The sequence below is a fragment of the Oncorhynchus masou genome, chromosome 17, assembly GCF_036934945.1.
Source record: "Oncorhynchus masou masou isolate Uvic2021 chromosome 17, UVic_Omas_1.1, whole genome shotgun sequence".
Lineage (NCBI taxonomy): Eukaryota > Metazoa > Chordata > Actinopteri > Salmoniformes > Salmonidae > Oncorhynchus > Oncorhynchus masou.
In genome coordinates, this window is record NC_088228.1 from 22,169,615 (window position 1) to 22,194,428 (window position 24,814).

General features: G+C 43.1%; 1 protein-coding gene across 7 annotated transcripts in view; it reads right to left on the minus strand.

The window, feature by feature from the left end:
- Positions 1 to 4,039: 4,039 nt before the first annotated feature.
- The window catches only part of LOC135558704 (sodium- and chloride-dependent glycine transporter 1-like), a 103,423-nt gene continuing 82,648 nt past the window's right edge, over positions 4,040 to 24,814 (minus strand). For all 7 annotated transcript variants that reach the window (XM_064992751.1, XM_064992752.1, XM_064992753.1 and 4 more), the window contains 12 exons: positions 20,463 to 20,619; positions 19,090 to 19,221; positions 17,942 to 18,227; positions 16,502 to 16,634; positions 16,108 to 16,242; positions 15,737 to 15,840; positions 10,177 to 10,414; positions 9,739 to 9,873; positions 9,432 to 9,531; positions 9,201 to 9,301; positions 8,767 to 8,937; positions 4,040 to 8,502 (listed from right to left, as the gene is read on the minus strand). In XM_064992751.1, the coding sequence (XP_064848823.1) occupies positions 8,284 to 8,502; positions 8,767 to 8,937; positions 9,201 to 9,301; positions 9,432 to 9,531; positions 9,739 to 9,873; positions 10,177 to 10,414; positions 15,737 to 15,840; positions 16,108 to 16,242; positions 16,502 to 16,634; positions 17,942 to 18,227; positions 19,090 to 19,221; positions 20,463 to 20,619 (1,911 nt within the window). In that variant the 3' untranslated portion in view covers positions 4,040 to 8,283. The remainder of the gene's footprint in view (positions 8,503 to 8,766; positions 8,938 to 9,200; positions 9,302 to 9,431; positions 9,532 to 9,738; positions 9,874 to 10,176; positions 10,415 to 15,736; positions 15,841 to 16,107; positions 16,243 to 16,501; positions 16,635 to 17,941; positions 18,228 to 19,089; positions 19,222 to 20,462; positions 20,620 to 24,814) is intronic.

Sequence of the window (24,814 nt, forward strand, 5' to 3'; positions counted from 1 at the left end):
TCCTTTATTTGGAACAAAATCAGATCAATTGATCCTCACTACCATCTAGTGGTTTATTGTTGCAAAAATACTTTTTACTTCTCCCTTTTTCCAGTGTTGTCAATTTCTCATCTGCTACAAATATTGAAAAACATTGCACACAAATAATTGGGTGAAAAAGATGATGGTTAATAGATGTCACTTTAGAACGGCAATTGAACTCCATCACTCTGTCAACAGGTGTAACCTCTCAATGTTCCGTTATCTTGGGCTTTGGATCCTGGTGCTACCAGGCTGTCAGTCTTCTCACCATTTCCAATCTGTCTGACTGCCGCAGAATAGAATGGTAGAAATGTGAGTGATTTTCTCCTGGTGTTGGTCGATTTTCAGAGCTGAAGGAGGAGAGGAGAGCCATCCAGTTGGATCTGAAGAAGCAGAGCCTCAGCCTCACCTACTGTCCCTCCTCCCCTGTGGAAACAAGCCTGCAGAGCAGATCCGGATTGGCCTCTCAAGTCTGCTCTATACTCTCCTTTCCAACAGATCCAAAATACCTGTTTTACCACTTCTATGGATTTACAGGCTTTCAGGGGCTTTCTGCTGTCAAGCCCAAGGCATGTCACTGATTAGGGTAACATGCATACTTCCCAGACAAGGACCTAAATTCATTCAGATCAAGCACTAACCAGCGATAGCCGACACCCGCAAAGCTGATGTTTTGGTGGGTTCGGAGTTAGGAAACTGCGTTGGGAGTCGTCAAATTGGTGAGCAGCTCCTCTTGCAGTCATTGTCTTGAAGCCACACCCATCCCACTCGTGTTAAAAGTTTAGAATGAGAAAGTGTAGTCTATATACAGTTGAAGTCGGAAGTTTACATACACCTTAGCCAAATACATTTAAACTCAGTTTTTCACAATTCCTGACATTTAATCCTAGTAAAAATTCTCTATCTTAGGTTAGTTAGGATCCCCACTTTATTTTAAGAATGTGAAATGTCAGAATAATAGTAGAGAGGATTATTTATTTCAGCTTTTATTTCTTTCATCACATTCCCAGTGGGTCAGAAGTTTACATACACTCATTTAGTATTTGGTAGCATTGCCTTTAAATTGTTTAACTTGGATCAAACGTTTCGGGTAGACTTCCACAAGCTTCCCACAATAAGTTGGGTGAATTTTGGCCCATTCCTCCTGACAGAGCTGGTGTTACTGAGTCAGGTTTGTAGGCCTCCTCGCTCACACACGCCTTTTCAGTTCTGCCCACACATTATCTATAGGATTGAGGTCAGGGCTTTGTGATGGCCGCTCCAATACCTTGACTTTGTTGTCCTTAAGCCATTTTGCCACAACTTTAGAAGTATGCTTAGGGTCATTGTCCATTTGGAAGACCTATTTGCGACCAAGCTTTAAATTCCTGACTGATGTCTTGAGATATTGCTTCAATAATCTTCCATCCTCATTATGCCATTTATTTTGTGAAGTACACCAGTCCCTCCTGCAGCAAAGCACCCCCACAACATGATGCTGCCACCCCTGTGCTTCACGGTTGGGATGCTTGCAAGCCTCCCCCTTTTTCCTCCAAACATAACGATGGTCAAACAGTTCTATTTTTGTTTCATCAGACCAGAGGACATTTCTCCAAAAAGTACGATCTTTGTCCCCCTGTGCAGTTGTAAACCGTAGTCTGGCTTTTTTATGGCGGTTTTGGAGCAGTGGCTTCTTCCTTGCTGAGCAGCCTTTCAGGTTATGTCGATATAGGACCCGTTTTACTGTGGATACAGATACTTTTGTACCTGTTTCCTCCAGCATCTTTACAAGGTCCTTTGGGATTGATTTTCACTTTTCGCACCAAAGTACGTTCATCTCTAGGAGACAGAATGCATCTCCTTCCTGAGCGGTATGACGGCTGCGTGGTCCCATGGTGCTTATACTTGCATACTATTGTTTGTACAGATGAACGAGGTTCCTTTAGGCATTTGAAAATGGCTCCCAAGGATGAACCAGACTTGTGGAGGTCTACAATTTATTTTCTGAGGTGTTGGCTGATTTCCTTTGATTTTCCCATGAAGTGATCGAGGCACTGAGTTTGAAAGTTGGCCTTGAAATACATCCACAGGTACACATCCAATTGACTGAAATGATGTCAATTAGCCTGTCGGAAGCTTCTAAAGCCATTACATAATTTTCTGGAATTTTCAAGCTGTTTAAAGGCACAGTCAACTTAGTGAATGTAAACTTCTGACCCACTGGAGTTGTGATACAGTGAATTATAAGTGAAATAATCTGTCTGTAGACAATTATTGAAAAAATTACTTGTTTCATGCACAAAGTAGATTTCTTAACCGACTTGCCAAAACTATAGTTTGTTTCAAGAAATTTGTGGAGTGGTTGAAAAATGAGTTTTAATGACTCCAACCTAAATGTATGTAAACTTCTGACATCAACTGTTAATAAAGATAATGACGCTCAAATTGAATATCATTCATCAAAATAATTAGGATTTCTATCAGCCTAATTGAGGAGTAGATTACGTCTCACATTCCAATGTTTGAATTTGTTAACAATGCTGCATGGGATTTCTAATAATGCGACTCTGTGCAGCCAATGGCAATGTCCGCTTTAGGTATAATGCTGGGAGCCACTTGTGGATTTGAGCGCTCTGACACCATCAAAACAACCTCCGACACCATCAAAACAACCTCTATGCGGGTGTCGGCTAGCGCGGATCTGATAGAATCTAGCCCAAGGTCATCACTTACAGTATCTGGTGAAAGTATTTACGGTAGCTAATTGCAACCTAGTTGATCTTTGCTGTCATGAATGGTGTTAATGGCAATGTTGTTATTCCCAGGTCGATTGGATGGACAGGTTTGTCTGCGGATGAGACACAGAGACACTTGACCCCTGTGGTGGCCCCCAGACTGCATCCTCCACATACCAGGCCCAGTCCACCACTAGTAGTACATCTAGTAAGGAGGACTCCTCCCTTAGACAGGATGAGAGGCAGCTCTCCCAACACCAGAGTATCCAGCCCTCTGAACAACAACATCCAAGGACTCACAGCCAGAGCTCTGCGGCTTCCCACCCCTGCAACAGAGAACCCATCACCACCGCTCAAGCCAGGGACAGCTACCTACCGCCCCTGGTCCCCTCTGCTAGTACTGTAACCACCCATGGATCCTACCTCAACCCTGCCTCAGAACAGAGAATAAAGGGCAGAACTTGCAGGCCTAGTGGTCAGCCTGTGACTGTGAGAGCTCAAAGACATGATGACTCATGGTCAGACTCAGTGAACAGCTGCCCCTTGTTGTTCCCTGGTGGACACAGTCCTCTAGGCACCTCCACACAGCCTCCGGGGAGTAAAGGGAGCTGTGAGCAGATGAGCCCTGTAAGCATGTTCCACCCTGCTCCCCCCGCAGTGCAGAGGCCAGCCAGCAGAGGGCCGAGTGGGGCCGGGCACCTGTGTCTGCCGCAGCAGGGGGACAGTCTGGTTAGCTCCTCGTAAACTGAACTCTTTACTACAGAATAAGAGGATAGTGAATCTCTGATACTGTCATGTATGTTCTACCTGCAGTCTGGTCCTAAAAGGAGACAAGTCTCTCATCAGAGGTCAATAATACTCATACTTGTAAAAGGGATGTCGTAATCACTTTAATATGAAGTAATACAGTAACCCTAGTCTTTCACAATGAGCCAAGAGACACAGGGATGTTATATTGTCCTTTTCTAGAGACTGATAGAAGACCTGAAAGTGAACACATGACAAAAATATGGTTGGATGCTTTCGAAATGTGTCAAATTTGATCTACCTAATTGAACCATTTATTGAATGTATTTTGAAGTAAATAAATGGGACTGTATTTGGATAAATACATGTTCATATGCCTGTAATACATGTTCATATGCCTGTAATACATGTTCATATGCCTGTAATACATGTTCATATGCCTGTAATACATGTTCATATGCCTGTAATACATGGTTTATTAACAATCTACTTTCTCCCATCTAACAAAAGCCTGTCCAGAAAGACAAAACACAAATGGGACATGAACCACACTTGAGTGATCTTTAAAATAGATTTTATTTACCATTTGTAATGGCACAGTTTACGATATACAGCTGACATGACTAAGACAATTCAATGGATTTTGGCCCTAAGGTTCAAGAGACATGGTTAGATATATATGAGAAAGTACCAGTACTGTGTTCATTTCATTTGTGCTTTATTCTCCACTGTGATAGAATTGACATCGGCATAACATTGTGTCTTCTCTGCTGACATGTTGACACAGCAGCTTGTGCAGACCACTGTAAAGGCCTTATTTCAATATGGAACTTTGTATTGTTAAATATGTTATAAACACAAATGACTTGATTTAAAGTGCTGAAAAAAAAAACGTGTAAAAACATGTTTATGAGTTAGAAATTCAAGAGATCTCCTCGGTGATCGTAGAAAACCAGAGTAGATAAATCACAGTTTTAGTACAGCAGAGGCCGAGTATCAGTTTTCAGAACTGGTAACGTATTCATTTCTTACATCCCATATATAGATGACTTACAACAACGATTTCTAAATGAGATGAATAACAAATGTCCAAAAAATATGAATATTCATCTAATGTGTCCTTGAGTGTACATTTTTCACTACCTGCTTATATTAATTTTGAAGGAAAGATCTCACCAGATGCCAAGTTCATCAAATAATAATCCCAGTGCAAAAAGGGAAGAATAAGATAAGATTCTTACTCTGGATATGAGACATTTGGTTGAACCCATTCCTTATTGTCCAATTAGTTTACATTCTAAAACACTTCCCCAATACATTGATCTTTTGATCTAATGTCATATTTATTGCAGTTATAATGTTACCGATTTTGGCGTTTGATTTCTGTAATCTTTTGTTTGCCTTATATGCACATGTGAAATACCCCATCAAATTGAAAAGGCCAGTCTCTTTACACAACGGAATTTACAGAACAGTCACTACATTGTAACCGGATGTCGCTGCAGTATAGTACCACGGTGTTGGCTTAATACTATTGGCATTATTACTATGTAAAATGGATTAATACTGTTATTATATACTTTCCCCAACCGTCATGTACCTCCAACAGAACATACTGTAAAATGCAAATTTCAAGTTTCAACCCAAGCTTTTGTTTGGCAATACTTTTGATATCAGCTGGCTTTTAGAACACGATAAAGGTAGTGTCACTGAACATGGATGATTCACTTGTGACAATAAAATATATATATTTTTTAGTAAAAAACAAACAAAAGATCTCTTAAAAGGTAGATTGTGTTTTGTTACATGACAAAATTGATAGTTACTGATTGATTAGAATTACATGACATCAATACTGACACTATCCTGACCTAAGAACAGTCCTCAGTAGTAAGGTATCGACTACACACAAATACATATTACACTTAACATCGGCTACTTTTACTACAAGAAAAAAATCCTGCCTACCCCCAAATAAAAACAAATAAACACACAAACACCAGTTTTTACACGACTGTACAAGTATCTGATAGAGGAAGAGTTCGGTGGACAGCAGAGACCAAACGGTTGCAATAGCATGGTGGTTATCCTTAACTTACTAGCTACTGTAGCTAATAAATAAGAGGACTACAAGTCAACAGTTTAACAGTAACAGGAGAAAGAAGAAATAAAAGTCCTAGAGGACTCCCTGGAAGCATCCAGAGGCAACCTGACCTGAGCCGGCATGTCTAGAATAATCATACACCATTTCATTCTGTTATCAAATCCTGTCATCGGGGCCATTATATACTAACCCACTTTAGCTCAACCATTTACACCTGCTGTAAACTCCTTATTACCAAAATGATATGTATCCACAGTGTATAGAACACATCAGTTAAAACCATCATCATTATTAATATCCTGTGCTATTCCAGGGCCACTCCTACTCTGCTTTAGAACAGGTTGATTGGTGTGGCCGTACTGTGCTTCTGTCAGCATCAAAGGAGAACACACTAGTCTGTTGTCATCTGAAGTAAAGCTTGAGTCTGTTGGGCTGCATCTAACCTACTGGTGTGCTTTTTGTGTTAGTTCAAATAACCAACGAGTTTCGGTACGTCCCAAATGGCACCCTATTCCCTTTATAGTGCACTACTTTTGACCAGAGCCCTAGTGCCCTACATAGGCAATAAGAGGCCAATCGGAACCAAATAACCAAATACTTTCACCACTAAGTAACTACCTACTCCCCTGAGTGTCTGGATAACTAACTGTCATGACACTTTTAACACAGAGAAACTGAAGTAAAATGGAAGGAGAACAACTCAGTCATATATTCGACAGCAGAAACTGGATTTATGCAGTCTGACAAAGATGTTGAATATTATATTCAGTGATGTACTGGTTAAAGAAGAAATAAAACATCTGAAGTTTCACTAAGATGCGATGCTCTAGCACTTAAGCAGCTGCATTTCCAGACTACCTCTCTCCATCAGTGCAGGCCAGGCAAGGACCCAGTGGATTCACAATGTTACCAGACAGGTCTCTGCCTCAATACAACACAGATGCAACGTAACAGAGCAGAGACGAATGCATTGAATTGGATAGAGAATTGGGACTTCTTGACAATTGTCAATTCCAGCTATCTGTGCGAGCACAACCCCACAGCATCCTGCCACAAAGTGACTGAAATACATCTCCCTCCCACTCCAACCCCCTAAAATAAATCAATTACCAATAAAAATCAAGTCATGGATGAGGAATGGTAAACATTACTGTTATTTCTTAAGATACTGTAGCTTCTTTACAAAATAAACATGTCTTCCTTATAATTATTTACTATGTTACTTTACAATAATGAAAGATAAAATAAGATAATTCTATTGACAGAACGATACAACTACATATAAACTACATAATTCAGTAACTGATTATATATATTTTTTTATCTTGTGGAGACAAACTCCATCTCCAGGCCAACCGATGGCTTCTCTCCTTCCTGTTACCACATCCAATCACATCACTACTTGGCTCAGAGCTTTAAAACGCCTGTAAATACACATATTTTCCTCTGCAAAGACACCTGCTGATGCAAGTCTCTCAGTTTTGAAAAAGTTAACAAAGACACATACTCCAGCTATGCCACCGAGATATTAAAGTTCATGCATGTTTAACATGTTTTTGGTAACCATGCCTTGTTGGAGCAAATCCTACTTGTGAGTAACAGAGGCTATGACGCAACACCACTGTGTCCTCCCTCCTTGTTATGCTACAGATGTAGGACCTTCATTTGATCACTCTGTTGTGGCATGATTATTTTCCTGGTGTTAAAAAAAACGGGTCAAATTAAGAGCCTACATCTGTAGCTGCTTCTGTCGTCAATTAAACGTTCCCTTCACAAGTGAGATGCCACATCTTGAGATGCATTTCCCACGGAAATACCTGGAAGACTAAAAGAGAGATGGCACTTTATTGTACTCAGTTGCATCCATCCACCCATTTGTTTTTGTGTGTGAACATGTTATGGTTGTCTTTTTCTTAGCTCCCTCTTTTATGTAAAGCCTACCATAATCAAATAAAATGTACTCGGGTATTGAACTTGGTCAGTAAGTAGTAAATCATTTTGGGACCCTGAGAATGGGCATGGGGAAATCATGGGCGTCAGTCAGGGTAGGTGTTCAGAAAGCTGGAGACCAACACTGTGTGTGTTTGGGGAGTTGGTGCTGTAATGTATGTTAGTTGTTTACAACATTGGAAGTAAAATGGCTTTAATGTGTTGTTCAAATAAAATATTTCGGAGTAGCTAAATAGCCACTGGCTTACTCCAATATGAGTTGTTCTGGGTAACCCTAAAGCAGCATACGTAACAGTCTGAGTAGTGGAGACTATCATGTATTAGAGGGTACTGAGAGCCTAAAGCTATACCGTAGAGAAAACAACAGAAGGGAAGGATCAGTCCCTAGTGGTGCCATGTGTCTACACTGACCAAAAGAACATTTGGTCTCCAGCTTTAAAACCGCCAGCACTGTCGCTAGAAAAGTTGCCAATTCCGAGTGGATTTCTTTACAGTGTGCATCTCTACTTCAACTCCTGCATAATATGAAGAAGAAAACAAATAACGTGTTTACAAGAAACTGCATTGTGAAATGATGTTGAAACAAGAAATAAAATTCTTTTGGATGATGACCAATTTCTCTAGAGGTTAGAAATAATAAGCCCTTACAATATGTAAAGGTCTCCAGCGAGCGGGTTTTCCCCACAGTGCGGTGGGAACGGGTGAGGGGTGGTTGGGAGGGGGCTGGAGCTGGCCCAGGGGGGGCCTCTATGCGCTGGGGGTAGTGTTGTGTGCTGTGGAGCCGTTGCTGCCCTGGATGGTGAGGCTGATCTCATCCCTCTTCTCATCCTCCTTCTCCTTCAGCTCCTCTTTCAGGGGACGCGCCTCCACTTCTGCCTCTGAGACTGGGGTGGCATAGTGGCCTATCCGGTGCTCACTCAGGGCCGGGCCCCACTTTATGTCCGCCTTGCAGGAATTCTTCAACCGCTGTAAGGGGTAAAGGTTCAGAGGTCAATGTGATGGGAGGGACACAGGTTTATTATTTATTGCTAATTAGAGGCAGGTAAAGTTGGTGAGAAAGTTCTGGAATAACATAACACAAAATCCGTCATTTCTTTCAGTTCAAAGACCTTCGGCAACATGTGCCATTCAACAGAAAACACTAAAACACTTCCACTACTAGTGCGAACAACATCTGCTTCCAATACTAAAGACAGACAAAGCTCTAAACAGAGATCCTGTGGATTTTACCTCCAAAAATGTTGTTCCCTCAGACTTGGAGATCTTGTAGAGAGCATAGATGGGTATACATGTGACGGAGGACATGGCCATAAGGAAGCCGATGGCTAGGGACCAGCCGGGGTACACGTAGTCATTGTAAGTGATGGGCTTGTACTGGATCACTGTGAAGATCAAGATGAACTGCAAATGCAAAGAGAGGAGAGGGGTCACCGGGGTCAAGTCATTTCATTTAACAGAATATACCCTATTTCAATCCTCATACAGTACATATCTTCATCGATCACTTGTGTGTGTCTCATGGTATTCTGGCAGGTGTTTTGCATGACAGGTGTGGTTGAACAACACAGATTAGCGAGGATTAGACACGTGGAATGGAATGCAGAACAGGTCAAGCCTCTAAAACATGTCAACAAGGAGGCACTGGGTGGTAGCTACTATCTTACAGATATGATGATGGGTGATACAAATCTCCAGCAGACGCGGAAGAAGATGGGAGGGGGGAAGCCCAGCATCATCTCAACGTCCTTGAAGTATTTCTTGTGTCCTGAACACAAACAGTACAGCATGTTGTCAGTCATTCCATTACAGTCAGTTTGATTAGCTTTCACCAAGAACGTTGGCAGAGCATTGTGGACGATAGGCATTTATAATCGAGGAAAGACAGTTGGACTCACCATAGACGTACATGATGCAGATGCACATGATGCAGGAGATGATAACCAGAGAGAAACTAGCAGCGTAGTTATCCATGAGCAGTAGCCAGTAGATCCCAGCCTAGATACATGAGAGCACAGGCAGAGAACGCAACATCAGTATACATCCTGAACATTTGTGCCTGGATAATTAAGTGTGTGTTTATGTGTGTGTACACATGCATGTGTATGTTTGCGTGTATGGGTGTGTGTGTGTGATTGTGTGTGTGTGTGTGTGAGTGCGTGAGTGTGTGTGTGTGTGTGTGTGTAAACACCTCCAGTCCATTACCTGTGTGGTGAGCGGCACCCCCAACAGGAAGCCCACTATAGCCACTCCCCCTGTGACCACCGTTTTGTTCCTAATGATCCAGTCAGTACCGATCTCATCCACGATGGCCGTTACCAGGGTCTCCAGCAGGCAGAACTGCACACCGGGACACACACTGACAGGTCAACACTCAGCAGTGATTAGCAGCAGTGTACAAAAGGGATGGGGTTCAATGTAAATGATCCGGTGGCGATGTTATTAATTGTTCAGCAGTCTTATGGCTTGGGGGTAGAAGCTGTTGAGGAGCCTTTTGATCCTAGACATGCATGCAATGATGTCAGAGAGAATAAACAGTGTTACCCTATTCCATACATAGTGCACTACTATTGACCAGAGCCAAACGGTAATAGGGTGCCATTTAGGACAAAACCAGGATATCATGGTGGTTGACAGACTCACCTGCGTCCCCAGGCCCAGCAGGATGAGCATGAAGAAGAAGAGCAGGGACCAGAGGGGGGAGATGGGCAGCAGAGTGAGGGCCTCTGGGTAGGCCACGAAGGCCAGGCCGGGGCCGTGGTCGGCCACCTCAGATACATCCACGTTCAGGTGGTGGGCCATGAAGCCTAGGATGGAGAAGATGACGAAGCCTGCATACACGCTGGTTGCACAGTTGGTGATGCTGATGATGATGCTGTCCCTGTATGGGTAACCAATCAAAGGAGAGAAAACAGGAAGAGAAGGTTATTAGTACAGTGCATTGCGAAAGTATTCGGCCCCCTTGAATAATTTTGCATGCCCAATTTTTCAGTTTTTGATTTGTTAAAAAAGTTTGAAATATCCAATAAATGTCGTTCCACTTCATGATTGTGTCCCACTTGTTGTTGATTCTTCACAAAAAAATACAGTTTTATATCTTTATGCCTGACGTGGCAAAAGGTCGCAAAGTTCAAGGGGGCCGAATACTTTCGCAAGGCACTGTATATTACATTAACCAGCATTACGTTGTATCGGTCCACTAAGATGCAATCGGTGACTTTTACCCTCATACCATCAGTGGGGCAAAAAAGTATTTAGTCAGCCACCAATTGTGCAAGTTCTCCCACTTAAAAAGATGAGAGAGGCCTGTAATTTTCATCATAGGTACACTTCAACTATGACAGACAAAATGAGAAAAAAAATTCCAGAAAATCACATTGTAGGATTTTTAATTAATTTATTTGCAGATTATGGTGGAAAATAAGTATTTGGTCACCTACAAACAAGCAAGATTTCTGGCTCTCACAGACCTGTAACTTCTTCTTTAAGAGGCTCCTCTGTCCTCCACTCGTTATCTGTATTAATGGCACCTGTTTGAACTTGCTATCAGTATAAAAGACACCTGTCCACAACCTCAAACAGTCACACTCCAAACTCCAATATGGCCAAGACCAAAGAGCTGCAAATGACACCAGAAACAAAATTGTAGACCTGCACCAGGCTGGGAAGACTGAATCTGCAATAGGTAAGCAGCTTGGTTTGAAGAAATCAACTGCGGGAGCAATTATTAGGAAATGGAAGACATACAAGACCACTGATTATCTCCCTCGATCTGGGGCTCCACACAAGATCTCACCCCGTGGGGTCAAAATGATCACAAGAACGGTGAGCAAAAATCCCAGAACCACACGGGGGGTCCTAGTGAATGACCTGCAGAGAGCTGGGACCAAAGTAACAAAGCCTACCATCAGTAACACACTACGCAACCAGGGACTCAAATCCTGCAGTGCCAGACGTGTCCCCCTGCTTAAGCCAGTACATGTCCAGGACCGTCTGAAGTTTGCTAGAGAGCATTTGGATGATCCAGAAGAAGATTGGGAGAATGTCATATGGTCAGATGAAACCAAAATATAACATTTGGGAAAAACTCAACTTGTCGTGTTTGGAGGACAAAGAATGCTGAGTTGCATCCAAAGAACACCATAACTACTGTGAAGCATGGGGGTGGAAACATCATGCTTTGAGGCTGTTTTTCTGCAAAGGGACCAGGACGACTGATCCGTGTAAAGGAAAGAATGAATGGGGCCATGTATCGTGAGATTTTGAGTGAAAATCTCCTTCCATCAGCAAGGACATTGAAGATGAAACGTGGCTGGGTCTTTCAGCATGACAATGATCCCAAACACACTGCCCGGGCAACGAAGGAGTGGCTTCGTAAGAAGCATTTCAAGGTCCTGGAGTGGCCTAGCCAGTCTCCAGATCTCAACCCCATAGAAAATCTTTGGAGGGAGTTGAAAGTCTGTGTTGCCCAGCAACAGCCCCAAAACATCACTGCTCTAGAGGAGATCTGCATGGAGGAATGGGCCAAAATACCAGCAACAGTATGTGAAAACCTTGTGAAGACTTACAGAAAATGTTTGACCTCTGTCATTGCCAACAAAGGGTATATAACAAAGTTTTGAGATAAACTTTTGTTATTAACCAAATACTTATTTTCCACCATAATTTGCAAATAAATTCATTAAAAATCCTACAATGTGATTTTCTGGATTTTTTTTTCTAATTTTGTCAGTCATAGTTGAAGTGTACCCATGATGAAAATTACAGGCCTCTCATCTTTTTAAGTGGGAGAACTTGCACAATTGGTGGCTGACAAAATACTTTTTTGCCCCACTGTATTTCCAGTTCAAATTCATATTAAACAGTCTACATCTTAATTGCATAATATCAAATAGTGATAAATACTGAAGAGAGAGAAAGAGATGTGAGAAATATGTTTCCTGCTTACAGCTGGTGGGTTTGTTAGTTACAGTACTTCCTACTCTATCATTGATTTGCAGCCAATTTTAATGGGTGGCGACCCACTTCCTGTTAATGGTGGGTCGCGAATTGTCAGAGTAAATGTATAATTATTTCATGAATTACTGGAATTGATTTGGTCAAGTGCACCTGAGCTCTCTGTTCAGTGGGCTCTCTGCTTAGCAGCGGTCTCTGCTCAGTTTAGCAGCTGGCAGAGTGGGAGAGGGAGATGCCAGTGTGCTTCGCGATGTACCAGATATTTTTTCTGCAATTTTCATGAAGACCACTCCGCGACCCACACGCTGCAGCGCTGTTGTTCAGCAGCAGATGCGCCGTTAGTATGGGATCAATATCATGCCAAATGTATTCACAAATGTAAATCACCAATCCACAAATGTAAATCAAAGTGATTTACATTTGTGGATTGATTATTTACATTTGTGGAAAGTGATTTACATTTGTGGATTGGTGATTTACATTTGTGAATACATTTGGCATGATATTGATCCCATATGTTAGCCACTGACTTGTCAATCCCACTCGCCATCCCTCACCGCTGGCATCAAATGGACTGACTGAACTCAATAGTCATGGAATGCAAAAACAGCGATGAGTTTCGCTCTCTTCCATACAAACGTTTGAGAAATAACTAGGAGCGCCCACAATGTGTTTCGTATAGGGAAGTGTTTAGTAATAAGTCTCTCAAAACAAACAAATGAATTAAACGACACCAAACATCCACAGCATGACGGTAAACCCAGGGAGTTCTTTCAGAACAGGGCAGAATGCTTCAGGAAACTGTGCTTCGACAGTGGAAAAGTAAGTCAACCAGCAAGGCATTGTTGTCATTTTATAACAGGTGATGATAAGCAGAAATAAGAAAGTAACATTACTATCTCTCATAGTAGTAGATGTGAGTTTCTATTTCAAATAATCCTCTGGCCTTGTACACAGCTAATGGCTAACGTTAGCCAAAGCAAGCTAGCTAGCTATTATTGATAGTGATACCCCTAAATACAGATGAAGATGAAAAATTATCAGGCCTACTGTACATCTTACAGTAGAAATGATCAGGTCTACTGTACATCTTACAGTAGAAATTATCAGGCCTACTGTACATCTTACAGTAGAAATGATCAGGCCTACTGTACATCTTACTGTAGAAATGATCAGGCCTACTGTACATCTTACTGTAGAAAGTCCAGGTTGGAACTGTTGGTGTTAAAATACAATAAATATGTTTTATTCTGAACTGGAATAAACTGATTGAAGCAAGACACTTTTTGGGGCAAACACACACTGTTCTGGATTCCTTATATACAGCAGGAAGTCTCCTGTCTGACTGAGAAAGCAGTAGATGTTCTAAACCAGTTTGGCACCACATACCTATGTCCGTCAGGGTTCTCAACTCTGGCACACTTTAAAAAAAAGAACATAAACAGTCTCAATGCAGAGCATGACCTCAGTGTTGCACTGTCAAAAACTGAGCCCAGAATAGACATGCTTGTTGAAAACTTTGGCCTGCTATACACCTCTCATTAGGACTGTGTGTGTGTTCTGGTCTACATCTGTGTGATGTGATCAATCAATTTATTCCAGTTCAGAATGAAAATTATTTATTGTATTTTAACTGCAACAGTTCCAACCTAGACAGATATGTGTTTTTTTTAAATAAACATGAATAGCTATTTATATGGGTAATTAATTTAATTGTTTTTTTGTTTATGTCTGTATTACATTTGTTTTAGGCATAAGGGCAATGAAATGTGCTGATATTTATTTATAGTTGCATATTTGCCTAAGCTTGGGTCCCAGGAAAACACAGTATTTCTAATTAGGGTCCCAGGCTGAAAGAGTTTAAGAACCCCTGATGTATAGTATACTGTCCATCACTTCTGCCCTTCAACCACATGGTGGTGTTATAGAGAAGAGAAAACCTCTTCCAGTTTCCAGGAGATTTGAGTTGGACGACCGTAAACTACAAAGTTAACAATGCAACCGCAGGCGTAATAGCAGTCATTCTTTTGGTCTCCTTCACTCTCTCAGTGTGATGCCTCTGTCCTCCACCTACAGTACAGTGGCATGCAGTACCCACCATCACACCATACTACATACACACCATACACCATCACACCATACACACCAAACACACCATACACCATCACACACCATAACACCACACACCATACACACCATCACACCATACACCATCACACACCATAACACCACACACCATCACACCATCACACACCATAACACCACACACCATCACACACCATCACACCATACTCCATATATACCATACATCACACACCATCACACCATACTCCATACACACCACACACCATACTCCATACACACCACACACCATACACACCATACACTATCACACATCATAACACCACACACCATCACACCATACACCATCACACCATACACCATCACACCATACACCACATCATCACACCATACTCCATCAATTCTTGCAATTTGTAGCTGCCCTCCTCTATTCTGCACAATTTCTGTTCATCTCTGCTGACACTGTAGCGTGATCGCACCCAGAGAGGCAACAAAGACCCCTCCTGATTCACTCCAACTGAGCACGAAGAACTGCAATAGTGTAACCGCTTACACAACTCCAGGGATTTGTCTGCCATTGTAATCCTTGGGCAGGCCGCCGAAGCATTTTTTCGGTTGCCTGAATCCAAACAGTTTAAAAAAAATACATTTTCGGGATGGAAAACGCTTGAAATGTAAACTTAAATGACTAAAACAGATATAAAGTTTGTATAAAATATAATGGACCTATATATTTATAAATAATATAATCTTTGAGAACTAACAACCAAAATAAAAGCTAGACAGTCAGAGAGAAAAGAAGCAGTATTCATTTTGCTATCATGTGTGAGCAAAAGAACACAGCATGAGCCATGGCAAAATGCATAAAATCCCAGGAAATTAGCTTTAAAACTCAGCTCCATGGAGAAATGTGTATCATTGCAGGAATTTGGCTTAAAAATGCTCAAATTTCTCTACACCACCAAGATGGTGGCCTCTAAAATGTTTTTTTTTTAAATTTTTTTTATGTAATTGCTACACCCTCTGCCACGCCCCCTGCTACACACACCACCGAAGCCCCTTTTTGACACAGAAAAAGACCTGAACTCTGACAGGATATGCGTCCCAAATGGTACCTTAGTCCCTTTATAGTGCACTACTTCTGGGGAGAGGAAGAGTAGAGTACCTGTAGCAGTTGTTGTGGAACTTGTTGTAGGAGGCCATAGTGATGAGCCCTCCCCATGCACAGCCCAGAGAGTAGAAGATCTGAGAGGCAGCGTCTCCCCACACCTGGACAGACGGACAAACATGTTTCAGTACAACCACTGAAGAACAACCTTATTTAATATCTGAGGCATATTACATCTGATCAAGCAGTCTCTTCCAACAGCTGTGTTATGAGAAAGCCAATGAACCTACGCTATGAAGAGCTACAGAGCTATTATACGAGCAATAAACAGTAACTGTTTACAACTCATAGAAAGTAGTACTTCACTACAGCAATGGCAAAGAATTCCAGGACTTATAACTATGTTATTTCTATATGATTAACCACACCTTAGCGTCAAGGATCTTATGCCACTGTGGGGTTAGATAGTACTTGATGCCGGTGACAGCTCCCTCCAGGGTGATGCCTCTGATGAACAGGATGGTCAGCACCACGTAGGGGAACGTAGCTGTGAAGTACACCACCTGGGGACCATCGAGAGGAGAAGAACGAGTGAGAAAATCCCTGAATGTGTGTCAATTATACACCATGACCAGGAGTTCTTCCAGACTGTAGACTAAGTTATTTGACCAGGAAAAACCACTGGCCCAAACAATGACATTTGGAGGTGAGAGAGAGAGCGAGAGAGAGAGAGAGATAGAGAGAGTGAGAGAGTGAGAGAGTGAGAAAGAGAGAGAGAGAGAAAGAGAGAGAGAAAGAGAGAGAGAGAGAAAGACACCTCACCTTTCCTGAAGACTTGACTCCTCTGATGAGACAGAGGAAGACCACCACCCAGGACACGGCCAGACATCCCAGAATAGGGAGACGGACTTCCCCGAAATTCCCGATGTCGTCTGAGATCTTCAGCACATAGTGTCTGTGGGGAAGAGAAAAAAATGTATCACTGTGTCTATTCACAACAACAACGTCTGGATGGAGAAACGTGGAATATATAGTTAGTGCCGCAGGGACAAATAATGTCTTTACGTTAATTCCTGAAAGATAGAGAAGAAGCATTGTTCTGGATGTACCCTGGCATTACAATGAGCGAAGCCCATATTTCAATGCAGCAGCAGCTCGACCAAAAACCACTTGGTGCCAAGACAATGGATTATCTTTACTGACAGTTGACGGGAACAACAACTCCTTTCATGATATACTGACAGACAGCACCACCCGGACGGAAGGCCAAAACATTTAGAAAGTCATTAACCAACCACACTGTTTCCTCTGAATGGGCCCTATTCTCAATGCTAGGGGCATAGAACAGCTACACTACTCCCCATGTAGTAAGAATCCAGATAATATTATTTTCTAGGAAAATATACTAAACATCTAATGGTGTGTTCCTCAGACAGTGAACAATGAGTTATGCTTGGTGAAGGCTGGATGATTCATCGTAGGCCCGGATTAGCAAGGCAAACATGCATGCCTGCCTGCTTGTTTTTTTTTCTGACTGGTCTTGTTAAACTCAACTGAAGTATCTAGCAACTCAAACATTCCTTTACAGAGGTACACAAACCTTCTTTTGTTAATTAACCCATAGTCAAACATACTTTGTGTCAAAACACGTTGGGTGCTGCTTTACTGAACATACATGTATCTAGGAGTAATAGTGTGTATTAACCCTTGCAGTCTATTTAATCTAGTACACCTGAGTCAGCCATGCCCACACCTTCCCACCCAGGTACTGTAGGGTTGAAAAATGACAGTAACTCCTAAAATTCCCAGGTTTTATAGAAATCCCAGTTGGAAATTCCTGGAATCAGAAAGGAATAAGCAGGAAATCTGGAATTCTCCATCCAGGGCTTCTGGAAAACCTGGGAATTTTTCAACTCCACACTCAGGCCTTACTTCCAGCACTCAACAGATCTAGAATAGGGCCGGGACAATACCAGTATCGCAAAACTCATTAGTATCGTGGCAAGAAAACAAAACACGAATTAAGGAAAACGTCTTTATGTTGCCATCCAGAGTCACGGTTAGTTATTTTCCAAGCTAAAACACACAATATTTTACATACAGCAGGTTTTTAAAGGACCAAATAGTTTGCTTTGTGTTTTCATTTTTGCCATGGAAAAAAACATTGCGATACAGGTATCGTCACAGCCCTAATCTAGAACAAGATCTTTTGGGATTCAAATAAAGATTGATAACTGACTCCGGGTCCGGGTTAGGCCTTACTTCCAGTACTCCTCGCTGGGGCTGGTCCTCTTGGTCTTATTGACCACCTCCACGGCGACCTCAGCGGCCCCGGTGACCAGGCTGCGGGTGACATTGGCCAGGGTGTTGTTGATGCCCGTGGGCGTCACCACGCCGTTGCAGGTGGGCGTGTTCCAGGGGTTGTTGCAGTAGGTCCACGGCAGCAGGTTGGTCATGGAGGAGAAGAAATAGTAGAAGGCGATGCAGATCACCACGTTGTAGTAGATACCGATGTAGGTGGACACCACCATCATCCCGTAGCCCACACCTGATGCAGGAGAGGGATTGAAACAACATTAGAATGATACCAGGAGCTGAAGAGGTGAATGGACTTCTCTGACTGAAGTAATGTTAAAAAATAATAATACATTAAGCATTCCAAGCAGACAATAGATGTTGCCATTTATTTTCCACCTTTCAGTTTCCTAAGCATGAGATACAGTCAGTGATTAGTTGGATGCCACTGACCAATAGCAATGACGTAATGCCAATCACCAACGGCAGCAGTGGTTGTTGACTTGTCTTTGAACATGACTGACCAACGGCAGCAGTGGTTGTTGGCTTGCCTTTGAACATGACTGACCAACGGCAGCAGTGGTTGTTAACTGGCTCACCTTTGAACATGACTGACCAACGGCAGCAGTGGTTGTTAACTGGCTCACCTTTGAACATGACTGACCAACGGCAGCAGTGGTTGTTAACTGGCTCACCTTTGAACATGACTGACCAATGGCAGCAGTGGTTGTTAACTGGCTCACCTTTGAACATGACTGACCAACGGCAGCAGTGGTTGTTGGCTTGCCTTTGAACATGACTGACCAACGGCAGCAGTGGTTGTTGGCTTGCCTTTGAACACGACTGACCAACGGCAGCAGTGGTTGTTGGCTTGCCTTTGAACACGACTGACCAACGGCAGCAGTGGTTGTTAACTGGCTCACCTTTGAACATGACTGACCAACGGCAGCAGTGGTTGTTAACTGGCTCACCTTTGAACATGACTGACCAACGGCAGCAGTGGTTGTTAACTGGCTCACCTTTGAACATGACTGACCAACGGCAGCAGTGGTTGTTAACTGGCTCACCTTTGAACATGACTGACCAACGGCAGCAGTGGTTGTTAACTGGCTCACCTTTGAACATGGGACTGATCCTCCAGACCCCCAGGCATCCCTGGCTGGCAAACTGTCCGAAGGAGAGCTCCAGGAAGAACAGAGGGATCCCACAGAACACCAGCATGATGAAGTAGGGGAACATGAAGGCTCCTGTTAAACAACAGTAACATGGGGGTCAGGTCAACAGTTCGTCAAGCCAAAACATTTGTATGAAATCGACTAGAATCCAGCTTTGTGTTATTTGAATCTTTAAACTTGTACTTATTGTAAGTATGCATATGTTAATTATTGCTCACCACCAATGGCTTACCTAATGGTCATTCAAATGAAAAATAAATCAATATACAGAAATTGGTATTCCGTGCTGTGACTATATCCTATTTATGCTACTTAATGCTCGGTGAGTGAGTGAGTGGATGGATTGTAAGGTCATGTTTGTGTCTAGAATATAATTATTTTTCATACATATAAAAGTTGTCATCCCCAGACATGGGCAATATCATATTTTTGCTATGCAATGCTCAGTGAATGAGCAGTCAAATGTTAAGGTCATGTTTGTGTCTAGAATAGAAAAATTGCCTAGCTCATATAGAAAAGTTGGCATCCCATGGCAATATCCTATTTCTGCAGCGTAATGCAGTGAGGGGTCAGATTGGAAGGAGAGATGTTTATGTCTATGCCAGCCAGAAGAGGTGAAAGAGGTGAGGGAGCATCAAACAGAGGGTGATGCTAAGCCAGGCAGCAATCCTCTGTCTGCTTGACTGGTTTAACGTGGGGGCCACTGGGGCCAATGGGTCTGGGGAATAACCTGTCCTCTGGGACTGTAGTCTGAAATCATGTGTTAGAGGAAAGACTGGAGAGTGAGGAGCAGGCTGTCTGCGACACAAATAGATTCCTATTCCCTATAGTGCACAACTTTTGACCAGAGCATTCTTTTTTACCTATAAGCCTTGGTCAAAAGTAGTGCACAATATCGGGAATAGGGTGTCTTTTGGGATGTAGCCCAGGCCTCAGCAAGCTGATAGTCTACTGTGGTGTTATTACTGCAGAGCCTTGAGCTACACCAGTCCCCTTGGCTCTATACTCAGCTATGTCATTGTGTGACCTAATGCACAGGCTACTGCATCTGTGTGCCCTTCTATGGCGATCCCCGAACACAAAATGTATAGGAGACTAAAGACAACTAGGAGTGAAAACATTTGAATTGAGGGGGAATGAAGCCAAGAATGACTTGGATCCATTTGACACAATGTGAGGACTGTAAACTTAAACTTGACAACCTGCTACTTTGATTGCTTTTAAAAACACTGCAAAATGTATTGTGAATAAACTAGAATTTATTGCTGTCATTACTACTATATAATCAGTGTGTTGTGAGTGTGAAGACATACCTCCTCCATTTCTGTAGCAGAGGTAGGGGAACCTCCATACGTTTCCCAGGCCCACGGCATAGCCCACGCTGGTGAGGATAAACTCTATCTGGTTCCCCCAGTTCCCTCTCCTGGAGTTCTTATCTGTCTTCACGGGTTCCCCTGGAACAGCTCCATTCTAGAACACAAAGAGAGAAGAACGTTAGAGATGTTTGAACGTTAAGGGAGACCTGTATTTAGTCTACCTCCAGGCTGGAGTGGGTAGGCGATTCACTCAATGAGACACAACTCAAGGAATAAGCCTGTCGGTCAACTACCTACATTTAGCTGAATGTACAGGTCCGAGGTGCACTTTGCACCAATATTGAACAGAAACCAGTGTGAAATAGGCTACTGTACTAGTGAATAGTCACAGTGCTGCAGTGTAGATGCCAAACACCAAAAGGTCTTGTTGGCATGTCCAGTAATGAGGCTAACACTGCGGATGGCAAAATGCACAAATGATTTAATTCTAGAATACTTCTTCCCTTTCGTCCAGTTACAGGCCAAGTTCTACATTGCATGTTAGAACTCTGTAGTCGAGGTGGGCGCATTGGTGCAAACTTGATTTGAACTGAAATTGTTGTTGTGTGTCCAAAATCAACATTTGGTCTTGTCGTCCTGATTTGCAGCTTCTTCCCTCCATCTGTTGATGTCAGATGGTCCTCGTTCTGACCTGACCTCCTCACTAACCCCAAATGTTCACTACTGAGACTGCTACGTTCATCTGACTAACTAACTCACACAGCCAGAGCAGCACATGTTCCCTCCCATTGCACCACAGAACCATTAATAACTATTCAACATGTTATAGTTTCAATACAACTCATTCAGGTTAATGTTATACTACCTTAATCATACACGTGACAAAGGTTTGGATTGCTGTGGGTTTTTGGTTTTGGTGTCTCCTGGAGTGCACTGTTGGATATTATGTGCAGTCAGAGGGATATGAAAAGCTAAGTACACACACAGGCACGAGGAACAAAAACACACACACGCGGTCTAACGGCACCATCTGAGCTCCCCGGGCCATTGCTCCCAGCAGAGACGGCTTCACGCAGGCAAACAACTTATTCATCATCAAAAGACAAACAAAACAACTGAAAAATCCCATATTTTCGTGATTGCCCCCTAGTGATGTTTGGAGTCTAGTTGCACCCAAATGTTACATTTAAAACAAAGTTAACCTTTTTCACAAGAATCCCCAACCCCTCTGTGTTGAATTGTAAACAAAAAGAGGGGATAAATAATACAATATCACCAAACAAAACTCTTGCATATCAATAACATTATTACAGCCAAAATGTCCTGGCTGGCCATTGAGTTTGTGAAATGTGCGCACCTGTGCGGGTGCATGGGAAAGTGTGTGTGGAGGTTGCTCTCCTCAGTGTGATGCCTGTGTGCGTGTGGTGTGTGTTTTAACTGCTGAGCGTCTGAAGGAGGAGCACACCTGTTCAGTGCGAGGCGAGGGCAGGGCAGCTGTACAGCTGATAGAGCCCAGGGTGGAATGAGAGTCTAGCCAACCCATACAACACAACATGGCAGACAGAATGGGTTGCTACATGTTGCCTGCTGACCGGCTGGCCTCCCACCTCCAGCTCTCCCACCTGTGAGAAGCCAAGTCTGTCAACACATGATGCAACTCATAAACTCATCAAAAAAAGAAACATCCTCTCACTGTCAACTGTGTTTATTTTCAGCAAACTTAACATGTATAAATATTTGTATGAACATAACAATATTCAACAACTGAGACATAAACTGAACAAGTTCCACAGACATGTGACTAACATAAATGGAATAATGTGTCCCTGAACAAAGGGGGGGTCAAAATCAAAAGTAACAGTCAGTATCTGGTGTGGCCACCAGCTGCATTAAGTACTGCAGTGCATCTCCTCCTCATAGACTGCACCAGATTTGCCAGTTCTTGCTGTGAGATGTTACCCCACTCTTCCACCAAGGCATCTGCAAGTTCCTGGACATTTCTGGGGGGAATGGCCCTAGCCCTCACCCTCCGATCCAACAGGTCCCAGACGTGCTCAATGGGAATGAGATTCGGGCTCTTCGCTGGCCATGGCAGAACACTGACATTCCTGTCTTAAATGAAATCATGCACAGAACGAGCAGTATGGCTGGTGGCATTGTCATGCTTGAGGGTCATGTCAGGATGAGCCTGCAGGAAGGGTACCACGTGAGGGAGGAGGATGTCTTCTATGTAACGCACAGCATTGAAATTGCCTGCAATGACAACAAGCTCAGTCCGATGATGCTGTGACACATCGATCCAGACAAACCGATGTACCGATCCTGTGCAGGTGTTGTTACACATGGTCTTCCACTGCGAGGACGATCAGCTGTCCGTCCTGTCTCCCTGTAGCGCTGTCTTAGGCGTCTCACAGTACGGACACTGCAATTTATTGCCCTGGCCACATCTGCAGTCCTCATGCCTCCTTGCAGCATGCCTAAAGCACGTTTACGCAGATGAGCAGGGACCCTGGGCATCTTTCTTTTGGTGTTTTTCAGAGTCAGTAGAAAGGCCCCTTTAGTGTCCTAAGTTTTCGTAACTGTGACCTTAATTGGCTACCATCTGTAAGCTGTTAGTGTATTAACGACCGTTCCACAGGTGCATGTTCATTAATTGTTTATGGTTCATTGAACAAGCATGGGAAACACCATTTAAACCCTTTACAATGAAGATCTGTGAAGTTATTTTGATTTTTACAAATTATCTTTGAAAGACAGGGTCCTGAAAAAGGGCCATTTCTTTTTTTTGCTGAGATTAGTTCACTCATAGTAACATACTCAGCACATAAAATGTAAAAACGTTGACTTAAAATGCTCTACATAGGCTTATCCAAGCATTGATGCGACTTGATTCCATATATGAGGCATTATTTGTAAACTATAGAGATAACATTATAACTCTTGTCCACTTCACTATCTGTTCTGATTCTCTCTCCAGGCTGTCTCTCTGACCTGGCTATTAGGTTGTGTCCCAAATATCACCTTATTCTATACGCCCTATGGGGCCTGGTCAAAAGCAGAGCACTAAATAAGCAATGGGGTGACAGACCGCCCGATTCAGATCCACATACTCTCTGCCCTTTCCATCCCATCCACACCGCACGCCCAGCTGGGCCCATCTGCCCTTTACGTAAGCTGCACACATTCTCTTCTCTCGCTCTCTCTCTTCTTCTCTCTGAGGGGCCCTTCCAAATCAGTGGCCTCGGCCCCAGCCTTACTCCCAATGTCCTGCCTGGCCTGCCTCCTTCCAGCGCACTGCACACAGGTGCACCCCATGAGAGAGAGAGAGGGAAAGAATAGAGGGGGGGGGGGGGCAGAGAGCGAGAGCGAGAAAGATATAGGGAGGGGGAGAGGGACAGAGAAAGACAGACAGACTTGAATCGTGCAAGGAAGGGAGAAAGGGTGAGTAAAGACGATTCACATGCAGTGCTAAGACATGGGCAAATACAGTGCATTTAGAAAATATTCAGACCCCTTGACTTTTTTCACATTTTCTTATGTTATAGCCTTATTCTAAAATGGATTGAATTGTCTCCCCATCAATCTACGCACACTACCCCATAATGACAAAGCAAAAACAAGTTTAGATTTATTTAAAAAAGTAAATAGGTGATTACAGCCTCAGGTCTTCTTGGGTATGATGCTACAAGCTTGGCACACCTGTAGTTGGGGAGTTTCTCCCATTCTTCTCTGACGATCCTCTCAAGCTCTGTCAGGTCTCTCCAGAGATGTTCGATCGGGTTCAAGTCCGGGCTCTGGTTGGGCCACTCAAGGACATTCAGAGACTTGTCCCGAAACCCACTCCTACATTGTCTTGGCTGTTATGCTTAGGGTCGTTGTCCTGTACTTTGCTCCATTCATCTTTCCCTTGATCCTGACTAGTCTCCCAGTCCTTACCGCTGAAAAACATCCCTACAGCATGATGCTGCCACCACCATGCTTCCCCGAATGGATGGTGCCAGGTTTCCACCAGGCGTGACGCTTGGCATTCAGGTCAAAGAGTTCAATCTTGGTTTCATCAGACTAGAGAATCCTGTTTCTCATGGTCTGAGACTCCTTCAGGTGCCTTTTGGCAAACTCCAAGCAGGCTGTTGTGTGCCTCTTACTAAGGAGTGGCTTCCGTCTTGCCACTCCACCATAAAGGCCTGATTGGTGGAGTCCTGCTGAGATGGTTGTCCTTCTGGAAGCTTCTCATATCTCCACAGAAGAACTCTGGAGCTCTGTCAGAGTGACCATCGGGTTCTTGGTCACCTCCCTGACCAAGGCCATTATCTCCTGATTGCTCAGTTTAGTTTGGCCAGAAATAATAT